Source organism: Liolophura sinensis, chromosome 3, assembly GCF_032854445.1.
Source record: "Liolophura sinensis isolate JHLJ2023 chromosome 3, CUHK_Ljap_v2, whole genome shotgun sequence".
NCBI lineage: Eukaryota > Metazoa > Mollusca > Polyplacophora > Chitonida > Chitonidae > Liolophura > Liolophura sinensis.
Window position 1 is genome coordinate 14,775,267 of NC_088297.1, and position 18,313 is coordinate 14,793,579.

The following is an 18,313-nucleotide window of genomic DNA, read 5'->3' on the forward strand; positions in this document are numbered from 1 at the left end:
ATGGCACGTAGATTTAGGCGCCTACATCGGATGAGAGAAGAAGTGGTAAAGATAACAAGGCGACTGTTTCGTTTCTGCTGTATTTGCGGAACTGTGGAAGAGGAAGTAAAGACAGACATCGTCCCGGTGAGAAAAGTTTTCTCGGGAAACCTTGGCAAAGCGGAGTTTTCCGCTCCTGGATGTGAACACGACAAGACCTCTGGTGATGAGTTAGAGACGACAACCGACAAAGACACAAGTACATGTAGCGGAGTTAGTCATGAACAATCAGAGACGACAGCCGACAATGGCATGGGTAGCAGAGTTAGCGGTGAGCAATCAGACAAGACAGCCGACAATGGTATGAGTAGCAGCGTTAGTGGTGAGCAATCAGAGACTAGAACTGACAATGGCGTGGCCAGTAAAGTGGGCGGTGAGCAGCCACAGCCTACCGCCGACAAAGGCGAGACCAGCAAAGTGACCGCTGAGAAATTCTGCTCCGAAGATGTTGGACCAAAAACCTTCAATTCTGCGCCCTCTTCGGACTTAAGTCTGTCTGATTTTCCTGTCGTAGGTGGTCCGAGAAACAGCTTGGGATCAGAAGAGGCCAAACAGTGTGAATACCAGATAGAATATTACAATGACGATGTCTGGCCCACACAGTATCTTGTGTCGGGATGGAAGGCACACAGGATTCTGTCCTCGGGAACTTTTGGAATTGTAAAACTTGTCTCTTTCTCGGATCCTCCCGAAACATTTGTCCTAGAAGTACGCCTGGCGCAGGAGAGCGAAAGGGAGGTAACCGCGTTGGCTCATTGCCAGAGTCGCTTTGTCGCCGAGCTCTGCGCCTCTGTCGTTCACTCACAGAAGCGCCTGATGTTCTTGAGGAACTACCAACATGGCGACTTGGCTCGCTGGATGGCGAGAGACAAAAACAGGACTGTCTTCAACGAGGGCATCGCCGTATGGACAGCAGCCAACCTGTATGCCGGAGTAGACTACCTTCATAGAAAAGGCATCATGCATTTGAATATCACACCGGGTAATGTTCTGATAGACGTTTACGGCTACCCGATTCTCGGTGGTTTCCGGAATGCCAGAAAGTTGGATGACAGCGCCGAGCGCTTGCAGAAGCACGAGTTGAATATAGCTTATGCCTCCCCAGAAATGTTAGGAATACGTCCACCCGACAAGATGGCCGACCTTTGGGCAGTCGCCTGCTGTTTGTATGAGATCATCAAAGGGCGGTCACCGTTCCTTGGACGAACCAACGCCGAGACAGAAATGAGAGTCTTTCTGGGATGTGTCAGAGATATGTATGGCCTGTCGTATGCGGCATTCAAATTCATCTCGAGTGAACTCCACTTGCATCGGAGTCGTCGGTTTGGATTCCACGGCGGCATCACCTGCATTATGCGTCAGCGCCTGTTTCGCCATATTGACTGGTCAGAATTCCAGTCGGAAAGAAGACCAGGAGAATCCCCACTGCTCGCCATTTTACCTTGTTTACCGGAACTGAAGCGTCCTTCTACTAAACATAGAGAGCCGTCCAAAATCTTAGCAGCTTTGCAAAACGAAATTTCATCCTCTGAGGAAAGTGACAGGGGTCGCAGAAAAGTGCCACCTAGGAAGCAACGCAGAAGGAGGCGCCCGAAAAGAGAGAGAACCAGACGACGCGGAGGACGCGTTGTTAACAAAAATGGATATCTTGCCAGTGACGAGGATAGTGGTGAAGACGACTAAACTGCGACTAGTGCCAGGGTACAGAAGACAAGAATTTAACATTATAAAGGTGCCACACCATTCACTCAGTTTTATTTCATCCGCAAAATCACTGTTTCGATAAGATTTTTTCACGCCTTTCATTAAATACTTGTATCATGATGCATCTTTAACATATGACCGGCTTTTATTTTTACATATTGTTCTATGCATGAATTGTTTAGTATCTTTGTGTTGATTAAAAATGATTAAATGATAAAAAAAAAGTTCAAGACGGTCTATTGTCTTTTCTTTTGGTTACGTAAGGCAAAATATATTGATTTGCGTTTTTTATTAACTTTTAATTGTTATATTCTTATTCCTTGCGCCACATGATTTTTGCCAGTGGAATAACGGTGGAGCTTATTTGCTGGGGTTGATACGCTCCATTGATTCACCTGTCAAAGTAATTTCCACCTATAATTGTAAAACCGTATCGGGGATTTTTCGTAAATTACATTTTCTTTGAATGCTAAATCACACTACAAAATGATGAAAAACTGTAGAAAATTGGCTGAGGGTGAAGAAAGAAAAATGGTCTGTTCATTTAGTTATTTATTCATTCATTTATTTATTTACTTCCTAAGTTTTCACTTATACGATGGCGGTCACTTTAATGGGTGGGATTAACCGAGGAGCGCGCCTTTGGCAAGTCTTTGTCCAACTTTCCCACATGTAGCGTGCAACATATAAAGAACATTAAGCTATAGGAACGGCCACACGCATCTTGGTTCACTTATTGTCACCAAGGCCACACTAACAGTGGCAGTTTAGAAATCTATAAATTTCATGTCTATGATCGGATTTGAACCCGAATCTGGTGTGTCGTATTGAAAGGCAAACAACTTGAACCAGTTGATCCCAGCGATTTAACCAGTTGTATTCCAGAAAAGATATCATGTTCAAGCCCACCTTGAATTGTTTGTCAAGCACGTTTAGCTTCTGCTTGCATAATTCCGTCCTTTTTTTTTATTTTTTTGTAGGGACCTCCGTGTAGGGGCCTGAGTTGGTTAGCGCGCTAGCGCAGCGTAATGGCCCAGGAGTCTCTCACCAATACGGTCGCTGTGAGTTCAAGTCCAGCTCATGCTGACTTCCTCTCCGGTCGTACGTAGGAAGGTCTGTCAGGATGGTCGTGGGTTTCCTCCATGCTCTGCCCGGTTTTCTCCCAGCATAATACTGGCCGCCGTCGTATAAGTGAAATATCCATGAGTACGACGTAAAACACCAATGAAATAAATAGATAAATATTTTTGTACTTTATGAACTTTTTTTAGTTCTTTTGGTAGCTTGTGTTAAACGTCGTTTTGGGAATTGGCATCGCGATTATTGGCCTGGAATGTCCTTATTGGTTGACGGCTGGTATAGGAATGTCGGTTTCGACGCTTAGAAGCATGGTTTCCCGAAGCTTGCATCAATAAACCTAACCGGTTTGTCAAGTGTGGGACTAGGTACCCGAGGCTTCCCTGTCGTTCTGCACGGTTTCCGTCCGCATATACTTGCTGAGATCTAGTGTTCCAAAAACGGACAAATGAATTTATTAAATGATGGCAAAATCTTACACCGGAGAAAGAGAAAGATGGCGTATAAGAAGGAAATGAGTTGCTATTCGATACCGGAAACCAGGGAAGTAAATTTCCCCAACAGAAAGACTACACAAATACATAGGCCTACATTAATTTTGCTCAAAACAGCCAGAGAGGAATATGTGAAGTTCACTCTGTACACCTTAAATAAATGTTTAGACTCACGCCAACACATATGGGTGGGGGGAACTCACGTACTGACTGGTTTTATATATAGTTTAAACATTAAAATATGGATGTGTTTTCACATAAACCGTTAAAATCAGTGCCAAATAAGTATTTCATTTAAAAACAATCGAATTAAAGAATAATTATTACTTAACGATAACAAAAAATAAACGTCATCAAACACATCTTATATTCTATACCGCACCCTTTCGCGAAAACAGGGACAATTATTTATGGAAACGGAGGCAAACAAGTTAACTGCGTTCTCAATCAAAGTGTATGTACCATGCTTGTAGCCTTGATTTTGAGAAATGACCTTGACATTTTTTTCGGCTCATCTAGAAATGTCACCTGCTTTTTAAAAAGTCCTGAACGTGCTGTGGATGTTGACTCCGTCCGCCTCCCAGGTAGCTGCAGTCATTAACTCCCTACCAGCTGTTTGATGGCAAACCACCGAGTCAGCTGCACGAGGAGATTCTCGCTGAACCACGTGACGGCTTTCGGTGAACCTCGTTGGCCCACCTCATTGGCTGCGGCTCGTCGCTATGGAGATTGCATGGGGAATGTCTTTACCAGCTTTCGGCGTGGCTGTGCTTTGAACTTGACATGTTAATTCGTTCTACGTGAACGCCCTCATAAAACAACAGGCACACGCGAGCTGGAAAATTAAACAGTTTAGCGTTGATTGGAACATGTGCTTTGAATTAAAATCACAAAGTTTTCACAGCGGGGCTCGATGTTAATGGACCGCAAAGACCACATGCTTGGCTGAAACAACAACGACTCCAGCGTAATAATGTGAAAATAATTCCAAGCTAAAACAGAACTAAATTTTAGTTGGTAGCTAGATTTTATTTTTTTCCAAGAAATTGTCTGCTGCTCACTATTCTTTTCTTTTAACATTACAGTAGTAAGCCTGGAACAGTCTAGACCTGGCAAACCCAAACGTGTCTTGTCAAATCGCCAATGTTTCGGTTTACCCTCGTGTGTCCTTCGGAGGCACCCGAATCGACCAGATGGCGTCCAAGGAGAAATGCTGTGAAGGAATTCAAACCGCCCATGTTCTGTAGTTTACGCCAGTTAACTTCGGATTCAGCAGAACTAGTGATGCATTTCTCAGGCATTGGCCAGAACTCACCGACTTTGCTCAGTCCGAGCAGACGTGTGTTTTCTCCGCTCTGTAGCATATGAGAACCTATTTTCGGCCTCGTGGTAGGTTTTTGCAATGAGCCGGAACAGTGTGTGGTACAACACCTGTCTTCGACCCGCAAACAGCGCCACCTAGCGAGATCGAAGCAAGAACATGCTGTGTTAGTGACCATTAAGCCTAGCTGAAATATTACACCAACGTACTGACTTTCCATAATACTCATGTACTAAAATTTGTGAGCTTCTACCCCACAAATTGATAACTTTCGTGTGCCACCATGCCATGCAATGCACACATCCAGCTTGTGCTTTTCTCTACAAAATATCGAACTGGGCAAAACGTTTTCAGTTCTAGACAAAACAGACAAAAATCTGATGTATACAAGGTGCAGAATAGCAGTGAAGTGTGTGTGTGTGTGTGTGTGTGTGTGTGTGTGTGTGTGTGTGTGTGTGTGTGTGTGTGTGTGTGTATGTATGTATGTATGTATGTATGTGATTTCATGTCGTACTAAACAAGTTTTCAGTCAGATGACGAAAGTTCGTAGGTGTGTGTACATTTATTGTGTCCTCTTGAGCGAGTCATTGCCACCAAGACTCTGCCACCACTGAAACATCTTTCCGAAGACATCCAACATGACACCCCACCCTTTCACATTATAACAACTCCGGGCCAACCAGTACCGTGTCCTTGATATAACAGAGGATCACAGATGAGCGCCTAGCACCAAGCAGCAGCAAATCTTTGGTTTGATCCCAGGTCTAAGTCGGGACACTCTAACCATTAGACTACCAAAGAGTCGTCTATCTTATGTATGTAGCAGTATTATCCAATCAGCACCCCGTCACTCTTCATTTGGGAGGCAAATCTCGCACCCAATTGCACGAATTGTGCATGCGCAACTTCTAGAGCCAGATTAAGGTATTCGTCGTATATTAGTATCCATCGAGTTCAATTAAATTGCATCGTTGGATATGGTTTAACGTCGTACTTAACAATTTTTCAGTCATATGACGACGGAGTCCTTAAGAGTGCATGTAATATGCCTCACTGTTGCAGGACGGACTTCCATCGCTCTTTTATAGTACTGCTTTACTGAGACGACTAACCGAAGACAAGTAAGCTATCCCCTAGGTAGGGCCTACCCAGGTAAATTTTTTTCTCTATTCGAAAGTGGCCAGTATTATGGTAGGAGGAAACCGGGGACACCAACCACCATCCACAGATTGCTGGAAGACTTTCCAGCGTACAACTAGAGAGGTATATGAGATGGACATGAACTCACAGCGATCGCATTTGTAAGTGATTTGTAAGGGATCTATTGCGCTTGCAGGTTAACCACTACGCCACGGAGGCATCTCTCCTTACTTGGGAAAAAAATTAAAAACATAAAAGTCGCATCGATTCTATTTTAAAAAGGCTATACCGGAGAATTATTCTTTTTTTTTTGGCAAAATCCATATTCGTAAACAAAATCAAGTTTTCTCTGTTAACCAAGTATAGCTCAACCCATTGCCTTTCAATAAATATCAGACTCGCATCTGTAGCATTTACAGTATTCAAATTATTCTAAAATTAAAAAAAATTCTGTGATGGACTTTGTGGACAATATTGACTGTGTTAGATACCTGCGATGTGAAACCGAAGTTCCGTTCAATAATTAGCCCACTTTGATGGAATTAAGGAATTAAGGTGACTTTCATAAACGAAATTTTGATTACTCCAACATGAAATACAGTTTTTAGGTTGTACTAGACCTTTGTGGCGTCCGTGAAAACCAAGAATGGTCCAAGAAGTGTTCAACAGAAATCACACATTTATCTCCTCTTTATTCAACCATGCCGACAAAAAAAGGTTAAAAAGTGAATTTTGAATGTAGTTTTTGGTGGCGTTTCCACTGAGTGCAGATACTTCATATTTTTTCACATTAATATGTTTAGTTCCTCATGATCATTATGACCATTAGTTCCTCGGGCAGGTACGTGTTAGCTCGCAAGATTGAAAGCGGCCTCAGACCCATATTAATTTTTCATAAGCTACAATGTTAACTTTAAATGCTGTAACTCAGTCCCAAACATTCCGTGGCCAATAAGCTTTGGTGCACACCTGGCCAAACCTGTGAGAAAGCAGCCATAAAAATCTTGACATAGGCTGACCATCAAAATTCGGAACTTCCTATATGGGCTCAGACCCCTGTTAATTTCCATAAGCGACAGTGTTAACATTTAGCGCTGTAACTCAGTCTCAAACATTCCGTGGCCAATAAGCTTTGGTGAATACCTGGCCAAACCTGTGAGAAAGCAGGCATAAAAATCTTGACATAGGTTGACCGTCAAAATCTGGATCTTTCTGTTCCCTCAGCTAAGAAGGGTATCTAGCAACGTTACTCACAGTGCCCTCCTCGCCTGTCTCCTTGTGTCCTCTCACCCAGAATTTCAAAATTTCGACACCTGCCCAAAGTTTAGACAATTTTCATCATTTTGATACCAAGTATGTACCCAAGGACCAAAAATGGAAGGCTGGCAGCAAAACGAGGCTTTAGCCTATATCCTAAAATACACAAAATTACAATCGTCCGGAAAATTGGAAGTAATGATACGGTCTTCATTCCTAGTACTGAAGAACTAAAGGCGGGATTAGAGGGAGGGGGGCTCCGCGGCCGAGGTGATTAGCGTGCCAGCGCGGCGCGATGAACAAGTAGCCTTGCACCAATGCGATCGCTGTAAGTTCAAGTCCAGAGCTCATGCTGGCTACTTCTGCGGTCATATTTGGGAATGCCTGCATGCGAGCAGCCTGCAGATGGTCATGGTTTTCCCCCAGGTTTTGTTTGGTTTCCTCTCACCATAATGCTGGCTGACGTCGTATCGGTGAAATATTCTCGAGTGTGATCTGAAACAACAATCAAATAAATAAATAAAAAAGAAAAACTTAGTCAGACACCGCTCCGTAGATATATACGCCACCTCCCGAATCACGTCCAACACTGAATAGCCGCGTTAGCGTAGAAGCGCGCAGGTTTGACTAATGCTCAACGCAAAAGGCGCCTGAAGCTACTCTGTTAACACACGTCTTACACTCCGACAAATTTTAACGAGCACAGGCCGTTGACAAGACTCATTAGATTACAGCGCTTTATCTCTGTGTTTTGGTTTCTGCTATTTTCCGTCCTTTGTGCCTACCGCTGACGGACTGATGGAAGAAACGCGTGGTGATGGAAGAAATAGTCTTCTTTTTTCCTCTACGTTTAAAACCACAATTCTTCCAACAGTATTTATGTATATGCGTTGGCATCTACAGTCCGGACCTCTGCGAAGACCTCTGGACCTATCCATTTTGTTAACTGTCTTTAACAAGCCAGAGTGTGTATGATTTATTGTAGGCAATCATCATTTGTTACAAATAAACGATGCCATTATAAACGTCTTCAAAATGGGGATGGTCGTTGGAGGTGTCTTTAAGGGTACGTAAAGCAGCGCCTTACACATTTATATACTCCACGGCACTACAATTCTCGGAACTTATTATTTATTTATGTATTTATTTGTTGGCGTGGCTGAACTTCGCACGTTACGATCGGAGTCAGCAGGAGCTGGACTTGAACTCACAGCAATGACATTTGGTCAGAGGTTGCTATTTCATTATGCTGCGCTATAGTGTGCTAACCATACATTCGGCCACGGAGAAGGTGATTAAAATAAGTTTAAGGGCACTGAACGTTCTTAAACTGGAATGATTTCGTATCGCACATAGGGTTATAAAGCAATATACATCTCTGGACAAGAAGTGGCGTTGTCGGACAGAATCTAGGAGAAAAGACTACACCGCATCAAATACCTGACAACCCCCCTGATTTAAAGCCGGGGCCGAACATGAACGCAAGAGCTGCAATGTCTATAGTGGTGCTAATTGCGTAACACAGCTGTTATCGAGCAGGTCGTAGTTTTTGGCGAAGTTGCGTGAAGTTTTCAACACAGTGATTGATGTAGACATTTCTTGCCGTCTTTTTCCCAAGATATATGTATATGTGAACTCAAACGATAAAGGAGACCACGGAGGCTTTTATCTGGATCTTCAAATTAGCACCGTCAAGGGTGCCGATAGCAAACATACATCAGCTTATAGCTTCTATACACGGAGCTCCAAGACCATGGTTTGAACTACAAGAATCACAAAAAAGAGAGGTTAGAGCAAGGAGATATGACGGGTTGGCCCGGTGTCAGTATAATGTGACTGGGTGGAGTGTCATGTCTGGTGTCTTCGGCATGATACTTCAGTGGCGGCAGCATATTGTCGGTATGGACTCGCTACGCCACAGGAAGACACATGTAGCATATGTACACCTACCTAATGACTCCTCGTCGTCATGATTGATTCTCCGGCCGTACGTGGGAAGGTCGGTTAGCAGCGTGCGGATGGTCGTGGGTTTCCTCCGGGCTCTGACAAACAAAAAATGCAGAAAATGCATACCGAAGCAATTTTTGATAAAATGTATCATTGTTTAGTTCTTTACTTAAACCACAATTCCAATAAAACATCAATGAAGGCATACCAAAGCAAACTTCTTAATAATTAAAATTGATTGCTTTCGTTCAAACTTTAATAACACAAACATAAGTATGTAGACAATCTCCATCACGACACATATGAATTAGTCTTATACATGCCTCCACCTTCTCTCCGATATTTTGTAATCGCTCACGGTGCATCTCCGATATTTGGTAATAGGTTACGGCACACCTCCGATATTTGTATCGCTAAAGGTGCAGTTCTGATATTTGATGTATCGCTTACGGTGCAGTTCCGATATTTGATTATCGCTAAAGGTGCAGCGCAGATATTTGGTATATCGCTAAAGGTGCAGTTTTGATATTTGGTAATCGCTAAAGGTGCAGCTCCGATATTTGGTAATCGCTAACTGTGCAGATCTGATATCTGGTAATCGTTAAAGGTGCAACTCAGATACTTGGTATACCGCTAAAGGTGCAGCTCCGATATTTGGTAATCGCTAAGTGTGGAGCTCCGATATTTGGTAATCGCCAACGGTGCAGCTCAGATATTTGGTATATCGCTATAGGTGGAGCTCCGATATTTGGTAATCGCTCACTGTGCAGCTCCGATATTTGGTAATCGCTAAAGGTGCAGCTCATATATTTGGTATATAGCTAAAGGTGCAGCTCCGATATTATGTAATCGCTCATGGTGCAGCTCTGATATTTGGTATTACCAAGCAACACTCTATAAGTAATCGCCAAACGCCAAATTTTAAGTTTTCTGATTGATGTTCTAATACATAATGTTACTACAACATAATTTTATGTTATGGAAAACCATTCTTCATTACACAAACATAAGTGTTGTGTTGGAAAAATAGAACAAAATAGAACAAGTCTGTCAGTCTCTTCTTAATTTGGGCTCTTTTTGGTCTGATTGAAATTGGGCGCCGATTATATGCATAGGTATATAAAAGTGTCCGACTGCTATTGGCCCCGGACAATTGAGTTTTGTACATATAGGTAAGTTTATTGTTGTCAATCTTTATACGAATAAAAGACCCATGATTCATATCTTCTTTCGCGTTTTCATGGCGGATGTCTCACCAAGAAGGGGAGTGCAGCTCCCGTGGACATTCCGCCTTTAGCCAGTGTGGTTTGCACGCGAAAAATAAGACGTTGCCCGGCCGAAGCGCTCACCCTTCAGATAATCACGAGCGTATGGGATCTAAATCATTTCTGGCTGTATGGACAACTTAAGGGGTATCAAAGAACCCTTGGGGCTTGTGTTTATACCCCTCTCGGGAGTGATCCATGTTTCGGGCAGGGCTAAGCGGTATAGGATCGCTGTCCAAACGTTCGGTATACCAGGCCGTATTATCAGTGTCCGCCCAGCGGTGTATCGTCTCTCTCTCTCTCTCTCCGGCCGGCGTAAAGCGATGGTATCAGCGGGCTGCTAGAGCACACGGCATTTCGTGTCTCCCACCGTGCTCTTCGCGAGAAAGAATTAGTTCGGACAGACGCTACGGTGTTTCGAGTGACGCCTTCCCCGGTCGAGGTGTAAGTCAATCGCGCTGGAGAAGACTCCAGGGCAATCTGTCAAGTGTCGGCAAGCCGTCCGAAATATGTGTTGTGAAAAATGAAGGCGGTAATGTTTATGGCGGCTCTTACCAATCGCAAGATGTGGTGGATAGGTATAATAAAAGGAAAGACGGGAGTAAGTTTTTAGAGGAGACGGTCGCGGTCGGGGAGTGGGGGTGGGGGGTGTAGGGGAGGGCCACACATGTTTATTCCACTGCGACAAAATTGAAAGTATTTAACCGTCTGAACATCCTCAAACTCAAATAACGATATGTCGTCATGTAAAATCAAGTAGACCTAGTTATATAAGACACGGTGATACATAATTTACCTACGCAGTCTTTCTCCAAACGCGGTCGCTGTGAGTTCAAGTCCAGCTCATGTTGGCTTCCTCCTCTGCAGTGCATAAAGTTCCGCCAACAACCTGTGGATGGTCGTGGCTATCCTCTCGATTCCTTCATCCATAATGTTTCATGGTCACCGTTGTATAAGTGAAATATTATTTTCGTCAAACATTAATCAAATAAATACGAAGGGACAAACAAAATATAGCATCCTCATTTGTGCTACTAACATGGATTCTTGAAATAAAGGCAAACCACTCTAGTATACTACATGCGTGTAGTTTGGAGTATGATAATTGGCCAAAATCTCATAAAAAAAGAAACCCGGCGACTCCCTACCGATCAGTTTTAATGTGAATTCTTTCGAAGGTCGCGACTTAAATTACGGCGACGTAATGGCGAGCGAGAAATTCTAACAACGCTTTGAGCCTCCGCACGCACTGTCCGCGAAGGCCACAGTTTCGGACTTACAACAGGTTCTGCTAATTAAAATCGACTGCAAACCACCATTTGTCAGGATCGGGTTGCAAAACCCGGAATATAGCTGACAAAATACGGAGACGGACAAATCACCGACGTCTTGCCGAAACCATGAGGGACGAATTAAGTCTTCACTACAGTGAGGGCACGCGATCAATTCCTGTCCGCTTTAAAATGCTCATCCTTACCCAACAGCCCTGCTTTTAGAGGAATGACGGTCTTGGAGTGGGGTGGGTGTGAGATGGGGGTGAGTGTGAGATGGGGGTAGGAGTGCGCTGATTCATACAGATGTTTATTTTTCACGCATCTATTGATATAATCGTCCCTAAATGTTGGAGATTCAGAGTTCGAATCCGACTGTTCAATACAAACCTGAACTCTGGCAAATGTTGTATTGCATTAGGAGTCACAACGGTGTCCATCTTACCACTCGGCCACGGACACCCGAACTGGGGGAATAGTTAGGGTATATCCCAAGTGGGCGTCTTCATACTCTGTAAGACAAGGTACATGTAGCCTACATGTGGATTAAATGTATAAGCAATATAAAAGCTGATAGACTTTTCCCTCGCAATACGACCACAGTGGAGTGCCCGGCGTAAGCAATCCACTTTTGGAAAAAATTACTGATGAACTTCCCCACGTGTAACGTACAGATATCTACACCACATGGACATTGATTGAAGACAAGTGGTCATAAACGAGCACTGGACGGTACAAATGGACACTTCAGCGTCGTCGACCGCTTATTGTCACCATGCAAGACCCACGATCAGCGAGAACGGGGAACTCCCTGTCCAAGTTCGGGATTGAACCTGTTCCTCTTCAAACAAATCTTTGTATATAACAGTCCCAGCCAGGTGAAAATGCTCCAGTGGAATGTCAGATTCGCATGCAATCATTTCAGTCATGTGGCACAATCAACTTTGCTTATAGCATCCCATGTACTTATCGGTCTGACAGGATTTGAGCGCAGTTCCCTTCGCACTCCCCCCCCCCCCCACCAAGCCCACCACCCCCTTCCCATGCTCACTCTTCCATGTTACAGGTATCAAGTGTGAGCAAGTGCAACGGCTCCGCGCAAATATGACAATTTCCACTACCTATATCACTGCTGTGTATATACAGCGTACAATATAATACAAGACGTTCAGCATAGAGAGTAAAACCAGAGCAGCGACGCCAGTGTGATACCTGGCAAATGGCTACACGCAATCGGTGATCACAGTCTCTTGTCAATTTACCTCAGGTGGGGTTGGTTTCTAACTGTTAATTTAAATGCTTACATAGTAGCAAGCCTTAGCACCTTGGCGTAAGCAGAATTAGGTAAAAAAAAATTGAAGTGATGTTAACAGTAATTTATTATACGTCACTTCATGGTGTGGACTTACTCAAAATGCTGTGTTGTTATATTTAATATACAATAACAATAAGACACTCAAGCGGTCTTTAAGAGATCGTATGAAACTTGTTGACATAGTATCGCCGTAGTGAAAATTTTAGAGAATGCCAGGAACCAGGTTCGACAAGGTCTCATAGCCAACACTTTTCCACCCGTGTCAATCCCGGAGCCCCAGGGGTGTCGGATTATTTGTGGTTATAATTCCCTGACAGTTAAGAACTACTCGGAGCCCAAACCACCCCAAAAGGTATAAACACTAAGCTCGATTCTTGCCATAAACTTCTTCAGACGCTGGGTCCGATGCGGTTGTGGGGAGCCACAGCGTCGCCGAGAAGGGCGAAAGGGCGACGGTGTCAAAGTCCGAGTTCCGCTTCGATTACACTCCGAAATTTACGATCACCCCGACAGGGCAGTACAAGGCGTACAAATGCCGTTTATTTCTCGTGCCGGAAAACAAGGGTGACTGTCTGGGAGAGTTTTTGCCCGGTACACACGCGTCACCGCACCCGATTTAGCATTCCCCCACTCCCAAACAACCTTGCCATTAACATACAAGATAAGAATACAGCTCAGACTTGTATCTTCTGTATGCTTCCCAGTCCGTTAAACAGGACCGCATTTGCTAAGCGTCATATTTGATATAAAACAGATACACTTGATGAAGTAAGCATGGTTATATCAGCACTATGGGAGCATTAATTAAATCAGTAGCACTATGCTGTGTTCAGATAAAGTTTGCAATAATTTCATCGTACTTTCTTTAATATAGACACATGGGCCTACTCTCCCTCATTTTCTTAGGTTTTTTTTTTCATTTTCAGGTCATTTAATTGTTCTTGTTTTCTCAATTTCTTAGATTTCTCACTTTTGTTGTCCGTCATTGTAATTTTCCAGAACTATTCCTTTATTCTGATAAATGATAAGCGAAAAGTGATAAAACTAAATGACAAGAGTCATCTACCATTCGTCCTTGACTTTTCAGTAGAAAATTCAAGCTGGACAAATCCTGGACTAACCGCATACAACAGAAGTATATAAGCTTACACCAGGCGGACCTCTCCACGTATCGCCGGAGAGAAACCCCCTGAAATACAGCCTCTTGTCAATTTCCCTCAGTTAAGGTATTATTTTATACAACTGTTCATGTAAATGCTTAAATCCTCAAATCGTTAAATCGCTAAATACTAAGTTCCAGTCATGTATGACCAAAGAAAATATTTTTTAACCATGTACCATACACCCCTGTAGAATGCTGCTGTAATGTATTTGTTCTCACAACAGTTTTCCTAATCTAAGGTTAAACAGAAACCATGATTACATTAATAGATACGGTTTTATTCGACGACTAATAAATACCGTTATCTGGGAAAATGGTTCTTCTGGCGAACAAGAACAGAACTACCAACGGGCGCTAAAGCCTCCTAAAATAAATGCACTTCGTCCACAGCGAACAGTAAAAGAGTTTTTGTTTACAGTAATCACGGGTAGAGAGCGTGGCAGTCAAATAAACCCGAATATCAGGCCGTATCAGCAAACGCTGATCGATAAGGATTCTGGAGTAGAAATGCAGCATGATGGCTGGTGCCTGGGTGCTGGTGGTACGAGAGAGATGTGTGTGGGGCGGTTGTGTTTGTGAGGGGATGGCGATGGTTTGGTTTTTTGGCATTTATGAAGGAGAACATGACATGGGATATCGTGAGTATAAATGAAAACTGACCAGACCGCAGGTTGTGAAAACCATTCTGTGCTTTGAAACTGGCCGCTAGATTTGGTAATGCAAGGCACGGGGCTTGGGGTTTAACGTCGAACGTAAAATTTTTTCAGACATATGACGAGGAGCAGTCATTAGGTACTTGTACATAAATTGTATCTTCTTGTGGCAGGGCGAGTCCATGCCGCCACTGAAGTATCATGTCGAAGACACCAGACCCGACACCCCGCGCAGTCACATTATACGCATTGACACCGGGCCAAATAATCCTGTTTCCTTGCTCTAACCTCTCGGTGATGAGCGCCTAGCAAAGGTAGCAGCAAGTAAAATTTTTAAAAGTCTTTGGTACCGGTACAACATCATGACCCTGGTTTGATCCCAGGTCTCCTGACTTCGAGACGGACGCTTTACCATTAGGCCACCGAAGAAATACAGCCCCCTAACCCATCACGAGGGCTAAGCGAAATTAGAGACAGTTATAAAACAACACCTTATACATATTCTGGACATCGATTCAATGTTCACAAGAGAAATATATACGTTGTAAAATTTAAGACACTATGGATGGAATATCCGTCATAAACTAATAACTTGTGACGTAGCTTGAAATCGTCACACAACTTACAAGATAGGGGAAAAAACTCTGCAAGGCGAGATACATGTATACTTTACATGGAGAACAATTCGGTATATTGTTATCCAATTAAGTCTAGGGATAATTAACATTTAAAAACTGAAATTATTCCTCTTGTCATAAAAGCGACCCTACATGTACTTTGCACTTGGGTTTCCGTTATAACACATGTACATGTGCCACACGCAAAGAGTCCAATTAGACAGCGAACACTACCAGCCCTCATCGACGTCACAAAAAGATATCATACAGGTCATAAAAACTCATTATCAGCTCTGCGATAATCCACGCGCCTGATTGGTCAGTAATTACAATTAACGTGACAGGTGTTATCTGGCGAGATCATTAGAATTGCAGGTACGGTTGACAAATGCCTGTATCATTAAAAGGCTGTTATCGTCGCTTTCCATGTGAAACTATAATAGGATAATTGTTACAGAAAGCATTATGGGTTTCATCCGCAAACCCGGGACAACCCAGTCCGTTTCCGTATGTACCACAACGGCGGTTATTCTTTTTTATACAGCAGATGTTGACAGAGTTACACGACAGGCCATGTAGACAGACACAGAACTATCTCGTTCCGATTTTAGTTAATGTGCGATTTTCCACTTACGCTGGTTCTCACGTAAATTTATCAGAAGCAAATGGAGATACAAGAGATCGTTCTCACCACTAAAGTTTTATGGGTAGACTACAATTAAAATGCCACCACGCAATTCTAGGAGCCATGTACACTGACTTAGGCATATTCCAATGAAATGAATATGCCTCCAGTTAATGCCACCATCGGTTTGTGGATGCTCATTTGGCCAGAAGCTCTGGTTTAACAACTGTTAGTCTCTAGTACCTATACTCAGTTTCTTTTAACGTGTCGCCTGTATGGCATACAGTACTACCACATATCATCAACATCGCCAACGTGACCAGCATGTACCTATATATTCTAAAATGGAAACGGGTCACATGCCCGTGTCACGTCATCCCTGACCTTGGAGACATACGGCCACACGATGATACTAGTGTAACAGTAAGGTATCATAAAATTTTGAACTCCTGTAGATCGGATTTGAAGGCGTGTAGGAGACATGCGGTCTACAAGGTTTTGGCGCCTTTTTTTAGGGCGAGGGCACATGAGGCTAGGGATCAAACCTGGCCTTGGACAGGTAATTTGTAGATACATCCGCTCTCATTGCTAGTGGGGGCGTGGTGGCAACGAGATGAAGATGATTGTGTGCCCTTTCGCACAGTCTATGACACGTGCGAAAGTTGGTCAGTAACTTTGGTGGCTGGTGGGTTTACCGTGGGCACTCCGGTTTTCCTCCATGCACCCACAAAACTGACCATCATCAAAACTGTTTTTTGGGACAAACCTGAACGACCCTTCAAAAATGGTTCTTCTCTACAATATATAATGGGCATGTTGATGGAATTATTTTTTCTTCAGCTTTCTTTTTCTGCCAGTGTTAATTTCTTTAACATTGTTATCTTTATCATTAGCCAGAATGAAAATAATTCACTTCCAATCTATCCTTTTATTTCTAACAGGGTTAGGTTATCCTCAGCAACGAATTTTCTAAGGATAGCCTCACCTAAGTTTCATAAAAAACTGTGGCATAAAAAAAACAATTAAATATTTATTTGATTGGTGTTCTAAGACTTAATCATCAAATAAGTAAATCAATAAATAAATACTTATACCCAGTGGTGAGTCATTAATTTTTTTTCAATTTACATTTACACTACATCAAGGACAGAACATCCACCTTACGTCCTTGTGGTTTACATCTACAGAACTTGAGTTCAATGCAAAAAAAAAATATAATTTCAAACAGAGCACACATTATATCATATAAAACATTTTTCTTGACGTCATTGCAGTTTACATACATGTATGTAAAAAGGCTGAGGTTAATGTAACTCAAGACTACATTCAGTCTATTATGGTAAAAATATCGTTACTTGACACAGATGTCGTGGGTATGACGAAAGCTCCTCGTGTAGTGTACATGTACTTAGCACAAGCAAGCTAGAAAGCAGCGAGAATGTGGACAGTGGCAGCAAATTTTGAGCTGCGTTTTGGGGGAAATATAGGAAGTTTTCAGCAAATATAGGAGGATCTGAAAAATATAGGAAATACAGGAACACTCTAAGGCCTGCATTATTACTTATAAATTGGCTGAAAAACTTTGAATAAAATTCAAAGTGTCCAGGTTTTTTCCACCCGCGAAGTGTCCAAATCACGGTTCAGGACGTCAGTTGGTCGAAAACAATGTACAAATTTCAAAAGACCAGACTGCGGCCACTCAGCAGTAATGTCGCCGTCAGCATGATCAAGTCAATGGCCCTGTGGGCGGTTTTTCCGTACTGAGTTATACAAATATCAAGGTATTCTCTACATGTCTATCCCCACGAACTATTGAGGGCATAACCACGCCCATCTCTTAATTCCACATACAGATCTATGACTGACTGGTGCTCAAGAACTGACATGACGTCAGTAGGGTTTATGGGTGGAAGAAACCTAAGTGTCTCTTGTAATCCACCGAGCTTCCCCAGCTAATTGACACACCTCCTGGCATGATATTGGGAGCGAAACAGTGAAAGCCGAGGCAAAACAGCGAGAGTCTGATTCGAACAGGTGACTTCGTTGGTCATTGGTCTGATATATACAGGTAGCCAGCGCCTTCGGAATCTCAGCCAACCAGAGAGGCCCGTATGGATTTATAAGGCAGGGAAGAAGAACTGAACTCACTTGATGTAAATACCTTAACAATGTGGAGATGCTGCTGGTGATTTTGGGGATCAGTTGATATTTTAGGCATTTCCCAGAACAAAGATGGAATGAGGAATGTGTTTATTCCAGTAACATCAACAACAATAACGAAATGAAAAAGACATTTTTATACATGAAAATATGACCGTACCCCAATTTTTCAACCTTTTCAGCCGCCTCGGCAACCAATATTTGAAACATTCTGAGAGAACTATGGGCGGAAGAGAAATAATTTAGTGTTGTTTAGAACAAAAAAA

At 42.9% G+C, this 18,313-nt stretch overlaps 1 protein-coding gene across 1 annotated transcript; it reads left to right on the plus strand.

Moving 5' to 3' along the window:
• Positions 1-1,722, plus strand: LOC135463396 (serine/threonine-protein kinase Nek3-like). The gene has a single exon (XM_064740656.1). It carries the CDS (start codon positions 1-3, stop codon positions 1,720-1,722), a length of 1,722 nt encoding a protein of 573 aa, XP_064596726.1.
• The last annotated feature ends 16,591 nt before the right edge of the window (positions 1,723-18,313 follow it).

Coding starts and splice junctions, on each gene's coding strand:
- LOC135463396 (XM_064740656.1), top strand. CDS start 1: ATGGCACGTAGATTTAGGCGCCTACATCGGATGAGAGAAGAAGTGGTA.